This window comes from Pholis gunnellus, assembly GCF_910591455.1.
Source record: "Pholis gunnellus genome assembly, chromosome: 17".
Taxonomy (NCBI): domain Eukaryota; kingdom Metazoa; phylum Chordata; class Actinopteri; order Perciformes; family Pholidae; genus Pholis; species Pholis gunnellus.
In genome coordinates, this window is record NC_136544.1 from 21,034,084 (window position 1) to 21,052,081 (window position 17,998).

Below are 17,998 nucleotides of genomic sequence, written 5' to 3' on the forward strand. Positions count from 1 at the left end.
TTTTAGCAGTTTAAACACTTAACATATAAAAAGTTTAACTAACTTACCTTTTATTTCATTGCTTCTTTATCAACATTAAATACATGCTTTATTACACATTTATTAGCAGTCCAGTTAATGCAGGTAGTGGAATCTAAAGCGAGAACAATTCATAAATCCTTTATTATGCACTTATTAACAGTTGTGTCTTAAAACTGATAATGAATGTATAATAAAGTACGTATTCATCTTAATAAAGGTTTAACGTGATATAATAGGTACGGTAGTTGTGTAATAATTATAAGATACTCAAAAACTTTTGTTAATGTTCTTAAGTCTATAAACTAACAGGTTTTCTATAAGTGCTTATAAATGTCTTAACAATAAACAAGTTCATAATTCTATCAACACTTATAGTCTTAACACATAATGTAAATACGAGTTATAACAGCTTTATTACCTTTTAACTAACACTTATTACGAGGACCTTTTCATTCCAGTGTGTTTTTTTCTACTTCGGGGAACTTCGATGTGTAAAAAGGACTTTGATACGATGTACATTTGTAAATAAAATCTTTATTGTCTCCGGTCACCTGAACAGTCTGATCATCTCTACAGCAGAGACTCTGTCGGAAGGAAACACTCGGCTGACGGCTCCTGTGATCACGTGATGGACGATTCCTGCTTTTTCTGTCAAAATAAAAACACATTCAGTCGGTTAAAAGCATCCAGAAGGCGTCGATTAGTATAAATAATAAATAATAAAGAGAGGTAAGTCATGTCAGCTGACATCTCTGTCTCACCGAGCAGCTGCTTGAAGCCGCCGTACGTCTCCTGGTTCCTGATGGTGGAGCAGATGAAGACCTCCGGAGACGAACACCTCAGGATCTTAGAGAGCAGCTCCACCAGACCCTCTACAACATCTGGGTCATACACCACATCTGCACAGGAGGGAGGAAACATCTGCATCTGAACGAGGAGGGAGGCGTCAAAGAATAGAGACGTTTTCTACTGTGAGGAACTTTTAACGGTCTCAGTGTAGTCCTGATCCTCTACATGAACCAGTCTCAGTTTAGTCCTGATCCTCTATATGAACCAGCCTCAGTGTAGTCCTGATCCTCTACATGAACCAGTCTCAGTTTAGTCCTGATCCTCTACATGAACCAGTCTCAGTTTAGTCCTGATCCTCTATATGAACCAGTCTCAGTGTAGTCCTGATCCTCTATATGAACCAGTCTCAGTGTAGTCCTGATCCTCTATATGACACCACGCTGCTGGAGACCCAGGACGTATTGATGGACCCGCTGGAGGGAAGGGAGAACCAGAACCAGGACTGAGAGGAGCAGACTGTCGGACCTGCTGCAGAACAATATTTTTATATCAACGATGGATCAGATTACTTTGTGACCAAACTCTATGAAGCGTTTTAGCTCCTTTCAGCTGATTCTTTTGGTTGCGTCTCAGTGTTTTCGTCTCCATCGATCCTTCAGAACGGACCATCTGGACTCTGACCTGCAGCGATGACGGTGTCGGCCCCGATCTGAGCGATCTGCTCCTCCGTCGCCGAGGTCCAGTCCAGCTCCTCCACGGCGACCGTCGGCTCGGTCAGACCGTTCAGCCGGACGTTGTCTCTCAGCTTCTGCAGGACTCGGGGGTGACAGTCGCTGAAGACGTATCTGTTCGGGCCGCAGGAGCGACAGACGGTGATGCCGGTCAAACCCACGCCGCTGCCCAGCTCCAGAACCGTCCTGCGGACCAGGAGGACGCAGAGGGAACGGATTGTTAAAAAGAGAGTTGAGGGACGCGTTCTTCTCGTGGTGGTTTTTTTTAGGAGTTTTAGGATACCTGCCGGTGAAGGTCTGCCGGTGGTCCAGAGCCCACTCGGCCAGGTACAGAGCGGCGTCCCACGTCACCAGGCCGGTGGTCCCGCCTGAGATCAGAGCGACGTTTTCCAGCAGACTGACCGCTTCACCGCTGGGCTGCAGGGCGAGAAACAACACCCACATGTCAATATTAATAATATTAATACTAACCCGGCTGCAAATAAATAAACTAGAGACCGTGAAGGCTGAAATCAGGTGTGATTTAATGAACCAGATGTTGGGGAAACTAAATAATTTACTTAATTGATTACATGATTATGAGATAAAGGCTTTAAAAAGATTATTGTGTGTTTTTTTTATATTTCTATAGAGTCTTTCTGACATTTTGGATCCCTGATGACGGACAGAAGTGTTGATACTCATTCATCTTATGAAATATGAAAGCTCAGCATGAAGCCTGATGGAAGTCCTCTCTGAGGTAAATACATCTGTGTGTGTTTAGTCATCGGCACCACGAGGATCCCGGCTGTGCAGCAGGTTCGGTACCAGAATGTAGCTCTTGTAGCACTCGGTCGAGTCTTCAGCACCGACCACTTCAGCCAGAGCGTCGTACAGCTCGTCCAGCGGATCGCAGCCCGCGGCCTCCTGCTGTGAAGACACGAGAGGGACCGCGTTACTTCAAACGAACACATCTGTAGCCATGTTTCTGGTGTGATGTCGGTCCAACGATTCAGTCCAGAGTGGAACGTCTTAAAGCTGCATTCTCTCTAGTGTCCACCAGGGGGCGACTCCTCTGGTTGTATAGAAGTCTATGAGAAAATGACTCTACTTCTCTCTTGATTTATTACCTCAGTAAACATTGTAAACATGAGTTTATGGTCTCAATCTCTAGTTTCAAGTCTTCTTCAATACAGCATGATGTTCATTTAGTAAATGATGGTCCATTTAGAGTCAAACAGACCATAAAGCAGGGGATGCTTTAGGGCGGGGCTACACAGTGATTGACAGGTCTCTACCAGAGAGAGAGACAGACAGAGAGAGAGAGAGAGAGAGAGAGAGACAGACCCGTCTGATGAGCTCGGAGAGGAACAGCTTCCTGTATCTGACTGAAGGTGGAAACTTCCGGCACAGAGAGTGAAAACACGTCTGTCAAAAACACAAAAGATTCATTGTTGATTATATTATTGATGTTTTATATCATGAAATCATGACATCATTGTGTGCCGGCTGACTGACCTGTTTCAGGATGTCTGAAATCAGATCTGACGATTTGTTACATTCAAGATCTTTTTCTAAAAACTGAAATGTAGAAATGGTCAGTTAGAAACATATATGAAGCTGTTTTAAACCCTTAATGAGGTAAATTTGCTAAAATACTTATTCATAAAAAGTCAGAAATTGTAAAGTTTATTCCACCTTTTATTATCAGCATTTTGACTTAAAATACAATAATAATAACTCTACTTTCAGCATTCTATCTTTATTTACTATTTAACAGAACACAAATAAAGACTGATATCGAGTATATACATACAGTATATTAATCAATTGTGATATTTTAATATATATATATATATATATTAATATATCACACTATTTTTCTTTACATCCTGCATTTCACGTTTGTTTTCGTGACAAATAAAACCACTGAATTTAATATAGTCAACCGTTATTAAATCAACAAGTCTGCATCGCTTGTTGTGTTCATATTCTATTTTGCAAATAAATGTACAATAAAATATTTAAAAATCCAGAACACAGTGATGACAAATCTGCCGAATCCCACAGGAGAGTCCGCTGATCTGTGAAATAATATGAATCATATTCTGACACACAACCTCTTTTGTGAATGAAGTCCGGTGTTATGTTCACACAGAGACGCTGTGTTATCACCCGGTGGTACTCACGGTCCAGGGGAGAGAAACCAGCCGACTCATAGCGAAGAACGACTCTCGGAAGTCCCGTAAAACATCCGTCTTATTGACTCTTTTGCTTTCTGAGGTTTGGTTCTGCTCTGAACGCTCCATGCTCTCTCACGTGTTTGTGTTTACTTCCTGATTACCCATAAGGCATCGCGCTAGAACTACACTACTGGGTAGAGGAGTTTTTTACTCAAATGACTATATTTTATATATATATAATTAACAAGAACTTCGCATCTGTAAAAAAATATCCATGAAATTAAAAAAATATAGATATAAATTAAAAATGTAATTAAAATAAAATAGAAAAAATAAAAATTCTACATGTATTAGATATATTTAGATTTTTACTTATTTATTTTTTACATTTATTTCATGGATTTTTACATATATATATATATATATTTATGTGTATATACATATATATATATATATATATATATATATATATATATATATATATATATATATATATATATGTATACACATACGAATTAATAAATACAGTAAACAAATAAAATTATAATAACAATGTTTAACCCCAGTTTTGTTTCAACACACAGAAGTAATTTAAGACTTAAAGGGCATGAAGTTAATAATCTGTCGATAATATTTTATTTATTTATTTAGTTATTTTTAGCCTGTTGTAAGGTCATCCCGCTCTTTTCTTGCTGTGTCACTGCAGGAGGAGATAAATCTCTTTACAGTTGGGCCAACTCCTCATTCTCTGACAGCAGCACACACACACTGAGCATTTAGTGGTGAGTAACAAGCATATTATTACTATCATTATTAGTAATAGTAGTAGTAGCAGTAGTAGCAGTATTGTACATGAGTTTTCAATCAATTTCCTTGTTCTAATGCTTAATGATTATTCAGATTTTGATCATAATCAATTTAATGTATTAATGACAACTAAGTAGTAGGACTAAAGGATTTTGACTTTTCTAATTTTTCATCAGACCGAAAATATTTCTTTTGACTTACAGGCTTAGTGTAGGACTCCTTTCACAGTTTAGTCCAAACATAAACACATGTTTCTGTTAATCACGTAGAATAAACGTATCACTCCATATTGTCACCGATGTACAGTTAAACTGCTTTAAAGGTCAAACGCAAAACATGAATATTAGAATTGGAATCAACAAATTAACTGTAGTGGTCGGGGTAAACAACTACAAAAATGATGGCCAGAAAATGTTGGTCCACAAAATGTATAAGTTTATTATAAGAGTTGATATTTTTATTTTTGTATATCAATTCATCAATAAACCTCCTATAAACCACTAAAACTGTCCCCAGACTCCTGTTACCATGTGTTCATATGTGTTGAATGTTTTGTTCACCTACATTTTTGCTAAAGAAGTCTATAATGTTATTGGGAAATATTAAATACAACTTCCGGTGAACACTAAAAACCATATTGACCAAACTGAAGCGATCCAAAACACATTTGAGAGAGTCGACAAAAGAAGTGTATGATGTTAAAATAAACAAACTTTCGTAATTTATTTGGTAATAGTCCAACTGGAGTTTCTTATTTTACATCGCTAGTTTTTAAATACAACTCGACCGGATGTACAACGATAACCGGAACACACACATGAACGTTGTGTTTCTCACCGGAGCATTTTATGCAAAGGACTGTCAACAAACAATATGGCGACTTAACTAAACCCTACTCGACGTTACAAATGGAGGGTGAAAGCTTCTGTCGGTGATAAAGAAGGTAAATAATGTGTATTTTTTACACACATATCTGGTGTCCATACTGTCGTTACACCTTTGACGTCATACCTCTCCGCGAGATGATGGAGCGTCATCATTTTTATATTTAAATGTATTTGATTGCAGATGAAAAGTATCCTTTATGGCTAAATCTGACACATTAACACGATGGACTCAAGTGGTCATTTTAATTAATGTGCTTTGTACCTTTTTAAATAAACAAGAACATATTTTATTTGTAGTTTAACACATTTGCTTTGCGCTAAATCTAAAGCCACTGACGTCACACACATCAATAGCTGCCTCGAGCTCTATCCGTTGCCACAACAACACGCGAGACATTCAATATGTCAAGGTCATAAAAAGTAGGTCAACCACCTCGTGCCGTTTGTTTCCGTTTCATTGCTTTATTGTGTGTCCTCCCATCGCACGTCTTTAATAACAGGAATATCTTTCATAAATCACAGAGATCCACTACAGCAGGTGTTATTACACATAACTATTAAAATACCTTTTATTACAGTTCGTTTTTATGTATTCTTGATGTTTTGTTGCGCATGTGGTCAGTTGTGGAAGAAGTACTCACTGGTAACAATACCACAGTGTAGAAGTACTCTGCTACAAGTAAAAGTACTGCATTCAAAATATGTCTGAAGTACAAAAGTACGAGCATCAAAATATCCTTAAAGTAATATAATATAAAACATATTGCATATTATTGTATAATAATAATTACATTACTCTAATGTTGAAGCTGGTAAATGCGAGGCTTATTTTCTAGTGTACCTGTTTATATCCATAATAATAAATCATAATGTATTTGTTTAATATGTTGTGTATGAATCTGCAGAGTAACTACAGTTATCAAATAAATGTAGTGCAGTTAAATGTAATACATTTGTCTCTGAGATGTTAAGGAGCAGAAAAATAAAACACAAGAAAATACTCAAGTAAAATAAAAGTGCCTCAAAACTGTACTTCAGTAAAGTTCTGGAGGAAATGTGCTTATTTAAGTAAATACAACATAGAGTAGTACAGACGTGTGTAGATGGTATTGAAACAATCAAGTTTGTTTGTTAGTTTGTTTGACATCTCGTTTTATATAAATTATCCCAATTTCTGCCAAAAATATCACATTTAATCTGAAAAGACGTGAATTAAACTTTTACTAAATGTACGGGACGCTAGCGAGCCGTTTGCTCTTTAGATCTGCTTCACTCCAGCTTCAGGTTGGAGCTTCAACTCTCACTTTTCTTTTCTTTCCTGTAAACTTCTTGGAGTTATTGCTGAACCCCTTTAAAAGAAAAACTACATATTAGTGTGTTTTAAAGATACAAATGGGCTTCAAGCCACATGCAGGGTTAATAAATCAGAAATGATTGAGAGATGGACGAACACATTGTTGTTTTCTATAATAATAGAAATATAGATTTGCACCAGCTGTTCCCGATTCTGCGTAACCTGAGCTGCTTGTTTTTCCTTCTCCTCCTCAGATCCTCAGAGCTGCTGCAGGCTGAACGCTGAGCTTCGCTGACGTCATGGTGCTGAAGGTCTTCTTCCCGCAGTGCTGTAACCGGGCGGACAGCGGCCTGCTGGTCGGCCGCTGGATCTCCGGCCACGACTCTGCCGTGGTGCTGGCGGTCATCCACTACCCGTTCATCCCGGGACAGGTCAAACAGTACGTCCAGCAGGTCAGTGCAGCAGCGCACACACCTCCGTGTCCCCTCAAGTCTGGATCAGGCTCAGATTTAGCCTCTCATGTGTTCGTGACATTTCAGTCACAGAGCCAAACATCTGTTTTCTGAATATCTGGTGACTTTGTGAACAATTCTCACTGCTGTTTTCAAGGTGTTTTCAGCTTTCTTAAGGACTCTTTTGGATGAAATCTGCAGCACATTAATACCAGATTTCTAACCGGCTGCTCCTCTTTTATCCAAACAAAGATGATCGATGGACATAATTCTTGCTCAATTTGTATGTGAACTGAAATGAGGCACACTTCTTCGTTAAGGCACACACGTTAAAAGTCTTTGTTGGTCCCTCCTCCTCCTCCCTCTTCTTCCCCCAGATGAAGGCTCAGAGTGGGGGGGAGCTGTCGGTGCTGGGCTCCTGGAGTTTACCCAAAGACGGTCAGGAGGGCATGGAGAGCTTCCTCAGAGACCTCAGCACCATCTTCCCCCAGGAGCGCTGGCTCCAGATCAACCGCGAGTTGGGCAAGACGGGCTTCACCTGCCAGGTCCTCCAGCGGGATCAGAGTAAGACCCTCAGACTGAGGTCCGCTGGGTTTATACAGCAGGACTGGAGGTCTCTGATAGGAAGTATATATATATATATATACACATATAAGTATATGTGTGTGTGTATATATATATATATATATAGGAGACATTACATGAAGTTCTCATGTCTAGTTTTAGTTCACGTCTCTTTGCAACTTGACAAGAATCAATTCAACTGTTAATAATTTGCTGGTTTTGGGGTGAAAAGTATTGACCATTGATACAAAGTTTCTGTCACTTTAATTTATTTAATTTAGAGTTAATACGTTTCTTATCTGTGTGGAGTATTTAATAAACCTCAGCAGGACTTTTTGTTGAAGGAAGTAAAGTAGAGGTTACAGTGAATTCATCTTCGTCTCGGCCAGATGGAAAAGTCATTCAGCGGGAAACGAAAAAGAAGGTTGAGGGAGGTGATGAAGAAGAGGAGCAGGAGGAGGAGGAGGAGAAGGTGATCTTCGTCCACTACGAGCAGAAGAAGGTGATGTTCTCACAGCTTCACCCCGTCGAGAACGGAGTTCCTGACCCCAAAACGGATCCACCGTCCGAGCTGAGACAGGTAGAGACAGAAGAGCTGCTTCTCTTTAAAGTTGGGAGGATGCAAGTCTCTGTTGTTTGTTTCTCTCACGATGCAGAAAAACAATAATGATGCAGCATGAAGTTCACTGGTTTTCATCTTGTGTTGTGTAAATTATCAAAAATCTGACTTGACATGTTTCCAGAGGACGAACAGAGTAAAGTGCATGTGTGGAAGTTTAGGTTACAAGTCCATGTGAGCAGGGAGTCAAGTGTATCTTCCTCCTCCTCCTCCTCCTCCTCCTCCTCCTCTGGTCCAGATGTTCCAGTCGGTGGCCGGCAGTGCTCCTCTGTTCTTCCTGGACCGGTACAACGACGGTCCTCTGAAGTCGACTCACTGGCAGTCCGACGGCCGAGAGGCGAGCATCCTCGTGGAGCTGCTGAAACAGGCCTCGGTGCCGCTCTGCATGCTCCTCGGCTGGCTGCTCTCCATCTGGACCTGGATCTGTAACGCCCGGTGAGCAGGGAGGAGACCCGACGGAGAACTACATGAATATACATGTTTCATTTCTGCTGCTTTTACCATAAGATATATATACATGTTTCTTCTAGAGATGAATGAAGTATTCTGTCAATAGATCGGTGTCGTCTCAGTTCTGTCAGTGTTAGAGGAGCATCACTCATTATCTTCATCCTCATGATCTTCATCCTCATGATCTTCATCCTCATTATCTTCATCCTCATTCTCTTCATGGTCATATTTCCTCCTCAGGATCTTCAGTCTCTTCCCGCTGCGCTTCCTGTCCTCTAAGCTGTCCACGTGTGTGCAGCTCAGCTACAGAACCGAACACATGAGGACGCTGAGCTCAGCGAAGCCGGCCGCCGGACACACGCACTTCATCAGGTGACTGTTTTAATATTTACATGTTGCATTTGGAATGTGTAAGTACAATGTATCACTGCACTGTATCTATATTTCTGATTGAGTATTTGTTATTGTATTTTATTATTATTGTGTATTAATATTGTAGTTCATCTTGAATTATGCTGTTTTAATCTGTCTCTCTCTGTGTCTCTCTCTCTTTCTCTCTCTCTCCGGCTGTCTGTCTGTCTGTCTGTCTCTCCGTCTGTCTCTCTGTCTGTCTCTCCGGCTGCCTGTCTGTCTGCAGGAAAGCGAACATGGTGGTGTCGTTCCTGGTGGACGTGTCTCTCGGCATGTTGCTGATGTGGTGGCTCTACAGAGACGACCACATCTCCATGTTGGCCAACACTCTGGTTCCTGCAGCTGATGTACGAGTTCATTACTGAGATCAATAATATTATAGAAGAAGAAGAAATCATCTTTAAATCGAGCCCTCTTTTTCAAATGATTACAAACAGAACAAATAACATTAAGATGATAATTAATATTAAAATAATTATATTTATAAATCGTGGTTTTGAGATAACGAGTGCAAAACTTTGTCCACTTCTGGCTTTAAAGAGGCTTCACAGCGGTTAAAGGATTTAGTTTCTACATCTTCTTCCAGAAAGTTTATGTTTAGTTAAAGTAATTATTGACCTCGATGTTTCATAATTAGCTTTTGGAAATTATAGATTGATAAAAATATATAACTTGTGAGCAGACAGTCTGCTGACAGCCGAACAAACTGAGCCGGTGCTGTCGGACTTTCTCCGTCCCGACGTTTAACTGGTGTGGTTCTTCCTCAGCATGTGGCTAAAGAGCTGGAGGAGCTGCTGCAGTGGCTGATGGGAGCTCCCGCTGGGCTGAAGATGAACCGGGCCCTGGACCAGGTCCTGGGCCGCTTCTTCCTCTATCACATCCACCTGTGGATCAGTGAGTCTCAGCACAGAACACAGAACACAGAACACAGAACACAGAACACAGAACACAGAACACAGAACACAGGACTCAGAGCTCAGCTAGAGACTTGATCCACCTTCATGCCTCCTGTCTCCCTCATGTCTCCCTCGTGTCTCCTTCCTGTCTCCCTCGTGTCTCCCTCCTGTCTTCCTCGTGTCTCCCTCATGTCTCCCTCGTGTCTCCCTCCTGTCTTCCTCGTGTCTCCCTCCAGGCTACATCCACCTGATGTCCCCCTTCATCGAGGGGATCCTGTGGTACGGAGGCCTGTCGGCCTGCTTGGGCCTGACCTTTGCCCTCTCGCTGCTCTCTGACATGGTCGCCCTGCTCACCTTCCACATCTACTGCTTCTACGTCTACGGAGCGAGGTGAGACTAGTCTATGTTCCAGAGGCCGTGTGGTAAATACATGAGGAGCACGTTGGTCGTGCTTCTTAGTTTTTGGTTTCAGAAGTATTGTGCTGGTAGATTTAACTTCTGTGAAGCCTCTCCTGATGGCGTCAGAGGTTTGGGAGGTTTTAGAAGTGTGTGTAACGTTCTATTTGGTCCTGAATGTTTCGAGTAGAGCAGACAGAATCGGTCCTGTGGTGTAAACACACTCTGCTCACTCGCAAAAATCATCCCAGATGACCCACAAACTGAGCGCCATGTTTTGTGCACGAGAGGAAATGATCGCAGCTCGAGTGTTTCTGTACGAATGATGATCTTTTCTTTCTGTTCAGTCTGATTCACACTTTGCTCTCATGAAGTGACTTCTGTGATGCTTCTGCAGCTTCATACTTTGTTTTGTGTGAACAGAGTACTAGATGTACTGTATGCACTGTGCTGCAGTTAATAACACAATACTGCATTTACTCCGTCAGGTGTTCTTGCAAATTCACCGTAACAATAGAATAACGTGTCACTATGAAGTAAATGTTGCACAAACCTGAGATCTGCATCAGTTAAACTACTACACTATTTATACTGGAGTCTGTCTCCATCATATACAAATACAAGTATTTCATTCACCAAGCTTTTCAAAAACCAAGTAAAGAGTAAGTTAAGAGAAACGTGTTGTCTTCCACATACTGAGTCTGGTCGCTGTGCAAACATGAGAAGAAACAATGATACAATGAGTACAAGTAGTGTGAACAAAGTGCAGTAAACTACAGTAAGAGACGTGTTATGTTCTCATTGTTTTAGTGTGCAGAGTGACTCTTTTTTTGAGTATTCCTAATTTACTTACTGTAAATACTGTCAAAGTGTTGAATTGATGTGAGATGTTCCTTTAACTCGCCTGCAGGGGGCGTATCTTCACCTCTCTCTTCCTCTGTCGCTCTCTCGTTGAGACATTTGATGAGTTTCTTCTTGACCTGTACGTCAGAGTCTCGGTTTGTCCTTTCTGACGGACATTGTGGGGTTTGGTGGACGTGGAGACACGTGGAGACACGTAGGGACACGTAGACACGTAGAGACATGTGGGGACATGTGGAGACACGTAGAGACACGTAGGGACACGTAGAGACATGTAGAGACATGTGGAGACACGTAGAGACACGTAGGGACACGTAGAGACATGTAGAGACATGTGGGGACATGTGGACACGTAGAGACCCGTAGGGACACGTAGAGACATGTAGAGACATGTGGGGACATGTGGAGACACGTAGGGACACGTAGAGACATGTAGAGACATGTGGGGACATGTGGACACGTAGAGACCCGTAGGGACACGTAGAGACATGTAGAGACATGTGGAGACACGTAGAGACACGTAGGGACACGTAGAGACATGTGGGGACATGTGGAGACATGTGGAGACATGTAGAGACACGTAGAGACACGTGGAGACATGTGGGGACATGTGGAGACATGTGGGGACATGTAGAGACACGTAGAGACATGTAGAGACACATGGAGACATGTGGGGACATGTAGAGACATGTGGGGACATGTAGAAACCTGTAGAGACACATGGAGACATGTGGGGACATGTAGAGACATGTCTTCTTATTGTTGAATGCTGGCCGTTACACTCGCCTCCCTTTCACGTGGATCTCTGTGGCTGTGAGTTGGACGGGGTGACGGAGGACGGTGTGAGTTGGACGCTGTGACGGAGGACGGACGCTGTGATGAAGCTCGTGGATGTTGGAGGAGAGAGGAGGACTGAATTATGCATCTGCTCTAAAGATAGCTGGGCTCCGTCGCCCCGTGGTGCAGAATGAAATATTAGCCTCTCTCTCTCTCCTTGTTGCATATTTATGCTCCAGCAGCTTTTGGAATGCGTGTTTTTAAATTCAGTTTGAGGAGCTTTGTCGGAGTGACTTATTAAATGTGTATGAACCTAAAAATATCTCCTGCTGTGATCACAGAGCAGTTTCCTCTTTGGAGAGGATGAGCTATAGCTCTTGCTGTCTTTATGAAGGATTACTATGTTAGATTATGTTAAATTAGATCTATTTGTCCTCAAAGATGTATAACTTCCACTCCTCCCAGGTCTGTGCACAGAGTTCTGTTGTCTTTATATCTTAAAGGTCGTTTAGTTTTGTGATGGATGAAAGTTCACCACCAACAGATCCAGTGTTGTTTTTATGGTCCTGCTTCTTTTCTCAGAAGGATTTATATTTTATTTAAATATTTTACTGTCAGAACAGGGTGAGGAATATGGATTTTGTATCTTTGCCAGTAAGAAAATAAATAAGTTTAATTAATTGATAAAATGTATTAAGTTCTGTGAGTAAATATACAAACGATCAGCTGGTGGTGTGTTGTGTGTCATATTTTAGTAACATTTTCTATGACGCCGTTATCACTGACTGACTTTTTATAATTATAGTGTATTTTAATTATTATAGTTGTAATAAATTATAATATATTCACAATGCATTAACACCACTGGTATAATAATGTGATCATTATAATTCTCATACTTAATACATTATAATCATTTAATAATACATTATAATCAATGTTATAATGCATGATAATGTGTTATGTTATTATTATAAAGCACCATGAATATTTATGGTTGCTTATAACTATAATTATACAGTGCTTTATAAGCAGTTTATAACACACTATAAGTGTTTATAAAGCATCATAATTAATCATATATTATATTACATTCTGTTTATATACTAGTATTGTTGATGGCGTGAGTTCGTTGTCGTTGTGTCCGTCAGGTTGTACTGTCTGAAGATCTACGGCCTCTCGTCTCTCTGGAGGCTCTTTAGAGGGAAGAAGTGGAACGTCCTGAGACAGAGGGTGGACTCCTGCTCCTACGACCTGGACCAGGTGACACACACACACACACACACACACACACACACACACACATCCTCACAGACAGACAGACAGACGTTTACTATGAGTGTGTGTTGTCTTCAGCTCTTCATTGGGACGCTGCTGTTCACCGTCCTGCTGTTCCTGCTGCCCACCACAGCGCTCTACTACCTGGTCTTCACTCTGGTAGGAGACGCTTCTTCTTCTGCAGCACGATCCACTTTAACCCGGTTCAGACCACTGACCCACTGACAGCATCTATCACACCAAAGAAAAGCCTCAAGGATCATTTCAAATATATATTTGATTCATTAAGTTAGTTGTTCTGTGTTATATTCTCTTAAAGTTTTGTTAAAATGAGGAAGTTCCTCTCAGGTTCCTTCCTCTAGACACGATAACCACCACCACATGTTATTCCCATTAAACTTCCCTGGAAATTATTATACATTCTGACCTCAAAGTCCGGTCACATGGTAGCACATGCAAGTTGGATGACGTTACATGGCTCATGAATAGATTCTGGGTGGAGTTACCCGTTAAATAAATCATGAAACGTGTGTTTCAATGTGTCCACGTCATGCAAACTAGGATCATTTCCAAATACAATAGATGATTAAACATCCAGAACACGGCCACCCCTGATTGTTTCCAGCAGGGTGTGTTTGTTTTTAACGCCTGTGTGTCCCCGTGTGGTGCAGCTGCGGTTGGTGGTGGTTCTGTTCCAGGGCGTCCTCCACCTCAGCGTGGACTTCATCAACGCCTTCCCTCTGTTCGCTGTGGGCCTCCGCCTCACTCGGCCCCACCGACTGGCAGGTACTTCAGCTTCTATCACTGATCCGCTTCATTCCTGTCAAACTGATCAAATACAGAGTTACCGAGATGAAGATGTATAGAATATAAAACCCAAGGCTAACACCACAGGTTCTTCCTGTAGACCAGAAAGTTATCTTGTTGGATTTCTGCTTTGCTACGTGAAGACAGTTGAAATCAAAGTGCTAGTTCTATGGATGGATGACACAGTTTAGTCTGGACTTACTCTAATCTAACTGAATCTAATCGCTGTTCTTTTTCCAGAGGGCGTGAAGTTCAGGGTTCTGTGTGAAGAACCGGGGACGGCGCTACACCTGCTGATGGAGGTGAGAGCTCATGTTTCTGGGTTAAAGATCTTAAATGTAGAAGTTGTAGAGATGGTTTTACATTCATCGTGTTTTTCTTAATGTTCCTTCTCTGTGATGTTTGAGCTTCTCTCTGAAGGAGGAACGTTTCTTTGAGCTCACATTAAATCTCACTTTAACACAACTAGTGTGATGTAGAAACTTCCAGGTCACAAACACTGAGAACGGACTTTTAAAAAGATAAACGAGAGAGAAGTCTCTTTTAAGTCCATCACATGATCCATGTTTCTCTTTTTTCAGTATTTGTTCTCTGGTGTTTCCTCCTCAGATTAACCCTCTGAAGTGCAGCACCGTGGTCCAGAACTACCGCACACCGACCTACAGCTGCTACCCCAAAGACTCGTGGGCCGCCCTCATCAAGAAACTGTTCGTGGGGGAGCTGATTTACCCCTGGAGGCACAAAACCACCAAGACGGACTGAGAGAGAGAGAGAGAGAGAGAGAGAGAGAGAGAGAGAGAGAGAGAGAGAGAGAGAGAGAGAGAGAGAGAGAGAGAGAGAGAGAGAGAGAAAGGGAAGTGGCTGAATAAATACTGAGGTGGAGGGGAACATGTTCATGTTAGATGAGAGGAACAACTGAAGCTGACCGTCAGCTCAATGAGTTCATGTTTTAAAACTTCAAACATGACATGAACCTAAAAACCAGCAAGTAGTCACGTCCTGCTGTAAGAACTGTGATCATGAAATCAGTTTCACTACATGATGAAAATACTTTAGTTTCTACTTATTGTTGTTCAGGACTTGACAGATGTTTTTCTGTTGTTGTTTAGGTCAGAAATCAAATTGAATGTGAGATTAAACTCCAGTAATTCACTTTTATTCACAAGGAAACTCCACTAAAGGACCAAAACTATCGTGTTAGGTGTGTTTTTAATGTGGGACACAAAGATCCCACGTTATCAGATCAAAGTCACTTCTAATCATCAGGTGAGGCTGAATATACTGAAACAAAATGAAAATAAAAATTAAAAATTTTAATCTCAGAGAACGTCTGAGAAGAAACAACTTTCTTTTGTTGTGAGCTGCTGAGTGCAAAACATATGAATTATATTTATTTATGTTCATAAAAGAACATGAAAGAAACGCGTTTATGTATCTTTCAGGATCTTCGCTCAGAGGCCGTTCTTACCGTGACAAACGTTTATTCTCTTGATCATTTGTGATTTTTGTCTCTTTAATCTCAGAACATCTCTCGTATATTTTCACTTTAACCTCTCAAAATCATTCCCCGACTCCGTTATTATTCTTTTTTGTTGACCTACAATGGTCTTAATATGCCGTCGTATGAAGATTACACCACACTTGAAGTCGGTGAAGTCTCCTCATGCTCCTCCTCTCTCTGCTGCGTGGAGCTCATTGATCCTAATCGTCCTTATTGTTGTGTGATGTGACTGTTGGTGGTGAACCACTTCGAGATGTTTCTCTGCCGTAATGCTCCATGAAAACAGCATCATCGCCGATATGTAACAATAGTTCTGACTTATTCCAGAGGCTCATTAATGAGGAAGTACTCAGATATCTTACTGTGTATAAATACTCTGTGAAAGTAAAAGTCCTGCATTCAAAATTAGAACATCGGAGCTTCTAGAAGGATTTTAGAAGGTTAGTTACATTAAAGGGAGACTAACTTTAACTGCTCTGTGAACACAATTATAGGATAATTCTAAAACTTAAATTACAAATTGGACAATTGTTGTTCAAAAATCAATTGTATTCATAGTTTTTTTAAAGTGGTCAGGAAATCAGGTATTTATGTGTTTACAGCACTGATGATGTAGATAGTCTTTTAGATTTGATATTATTAAATTATTAGCAAGAGTCAAAGGATCAAACTGGACAAACTGATTTCTTTTTATTATTTCTTTATATAATATTTTGTGTTTTAGTATAACATTTAAATGATTAGTGTTTTTTATTTAAAGTTCATTTGTTGCCATTTTTCTTCCAAACGGAAGGCGATGAACTGTGATGTCATTCTGTTGAGAAAATCTTTAAACCGATAAGACTGACTCTGCTCGGGGTCAGTTTCTCAGTATTTGTGTTTTTTAACTTATGTGCCAATTAATGTCATTTTAATTACATATTGTCCTTTATGTCTTAATAACGATAAACCTGAACCAGCTCTCATTAATTGTGACACTCCAACGTTTGTCTGACTCAGCACAAACTCTACGGTACTTAAAGTTATTAACACCTTTTATAGTCGTTGTGCTAAGCTAGGCTAAGCTAGGCTAAGCACGTCTCGGCCAATCAGAGATGAAAGGGATATTTGAATCTGATTTCATTTAAACTGTTTAATGTTTATTTTTCTTTCTGTTCATCTTTATTTGATCATCCCACTATTGATCCAAACTAAATGTTTCATCGTCCTTTAATAAAAATACTTATTTAATATACTGGTGTCTTCTTTTGTTCAGATGAGGCTTATCTGTTTATAAACTGATAATAGAATAATTCTAATAATAATCATGACAGTCTTACATGATTTGATCTGATCTGTGATGTTAATCAGTTATTCCATTATTAATTCTTTCTAAACAGAATTCATGTGCTGAGATTTAACGGGATTAGTTTGACAGCGATGAACCATAAATGACACGTAATGTACGTAATTATTATTATTATTTTAATAAGCGGTTTTATGGTACACGTTTTCAAGGATTTAATGTATTTTTTTTTCGTAATATCCTGGAAAGAAATGAAGAGGGGAAACACTTGACTACCCTTTAAATAACCACTCTGATGCTTTTCAGAATAAAAGCACTTGGGTAACTATAATTTGCACAACTTGTGTATGGATTTTGTTTTACTTAAAGGACCACTAGCCAGGTATTATGTGGTGTTTATACATTTATTTTGGGACAAAAACATTTAAATTTAAAGTTTTAATTTGTGATAAATGGGATTTTAAATTTCCTCAGAGTCATGTTTTTAATCGTGGTTAGCTTGTTTCTTTTATTGGATACGTTTTTAATTGCTTTCTTAATAGTTTTACCTTTAAATAATGAAATACCAGATCAAAGGTTTGTGTATAGAGTAGATCATTTTACATATGATAGTACATGTACTATTATCAATCAATGCTTATTATCAAGAGCATGTAGATCTCTAACTGGATTAATAAGATGAATCCCAACATGTTACCACTCTGCATGTGTTTCTTTGATCTCATTCAAGTTGTTTTGTTTCTTCCAGTAGAAGTCTGTTTGCTTCTTTCTTTCTTTATGTTTGTAGATGTTCGTCCTCAGAGATTCTTCTAACAAGCTGTCGATATGGGTAAATAATGTGACAAATGTTTTATAACAGCGAAAATAGAAGTGGCTCAATAAAACATGTCCCTTCCTGGTGCATCACCTGACATTTACACAGCTTCTACCTTTATTCTATCACCTAAACTAATGCCTGGTGCCTCTAGAGTCAACAGAAATAAATACAAACATAACAAATAACAACAACT

The 17,998-nt window shown here is 40.1% G+C and overlaps 2 protein-coding genes across 2 annotated transcripts; one reads left to right on the plus strand and one right to left on the minus strand.

Moving 5' to 3' along the window:
• Positions 1 to 535: 535 nt before the first annotated feature.
• Positions 536 to 3,842, minus strand: eef2kmt (eukaryotic elongation factor 2 lysine methyltransferase). The gene is made up of 8 exons (XM_079177389.1): positions 3,710 to 3,842; positions 3,039 to 3,101; positions 2,868 to 2,948; positions 2,349 to 2,450; positions 1,825 to 1,958; positions 1,492 to 1,727; positions 783 to 920; positions 536 to 669 (listed from the first exon to the last, which is right to left on the minus strand). Exons 1-8 carry the CDS (start codon positions 3,827 to 3,829, stop codon positions 569 to 571), a joined length of 975 nt encoding a protein of 324 aa, XP_079033515.1. The 5' UTR covers positions 3,830 to 3,842; the 3' UTR covers positions 536 to 568.
• Positions 3,843 to 5,420: 1,578 nt separating this feature from the next.
• Positions 5,421 to 16,927, plus strand: pigq (phosphatidylinositol glycan anchor biosynthesis, class Q). Its single transcript, XM_079177978.1, has 14 exons — positions 5,421 to 5,453; positions 6,946 to 7,143; positions 7,521 to 7,707; positions 8,097 to 8,287; positions 8,565 to 8,761; positions 9,017 to 9,148; positions 9,414 to 9,534; positions 9,955 to 10,081; positions 10,320 to 10,473; positions 13,269 to 13,380; positions 13,474 to 13,554; positions 14,067 to 14,181; positions 14,443 to 14,504; positions 14,812 to 16,927. The coding sequence occupies exons 2-14, from the start codon at positions 6,991 to 6,993 to the stop codon at positions 14,962 to 14,964; spliced, it is 1,785 nt and encodes a 594-aa protein (XP_079034104.1). The 5' UTR covers positions 5,421 to 5,453; positions 6,946 to 6,990; the 3' UTR covers positions 14,965 to 16,927.
• The last annotated feature ends 1,071 nt before the right edge of the window (positions 16,928 to 17,998 follow it).

Excerpts from the sequence above, each read along its gene's own strand:
- eef2kmt (XM_079177389.1), bottom strand. The coding sequence starts at position 3,829 with ATGGAGCGTTCAGAGCAGAACCAAACCTCAGAAAGCAAAAGAGTCAAT. Across the intron at positions 3,102-3,709 it reads TGGTTTCTCTCCCCTGGACC|TTTTTAGAAAAAGATCTTGA; the intron begins GTGAGTACCACC and ends TCTACATTTCAG. Across the intron at positions 2,451-2,867 it reads TCTCCGAGCTCATCAGACGG|CAGGAGGCCGCGGGCTGCGA; the intron begins GTCTGTCTCTCT and ends GTGTCTTCACAG.
- pigq (XM_079177978.1), top strand. The coding sequence starts at position 6,991 with ATGGTGCTGAAGGTCTTCTTCCCGCAGTGCTGTAACCGGGCGGACAGC. Across the intron at positions 7,708-8,096 it reads GGTCCTCCAGCGGGATCAGA|ATGGAAAAGTCATTCAGCGG; the intron begins GTAAGACCCTCA and ends CGTCTCGGCCAG. Across the intron at positions 10,082-10,319 it reads TCACATCCACCTGTGGATCA|GCTACATCCACCTGATGTCC; the intron begins GTGAGTCTCAGC and ends GTCTCCCTCCAG.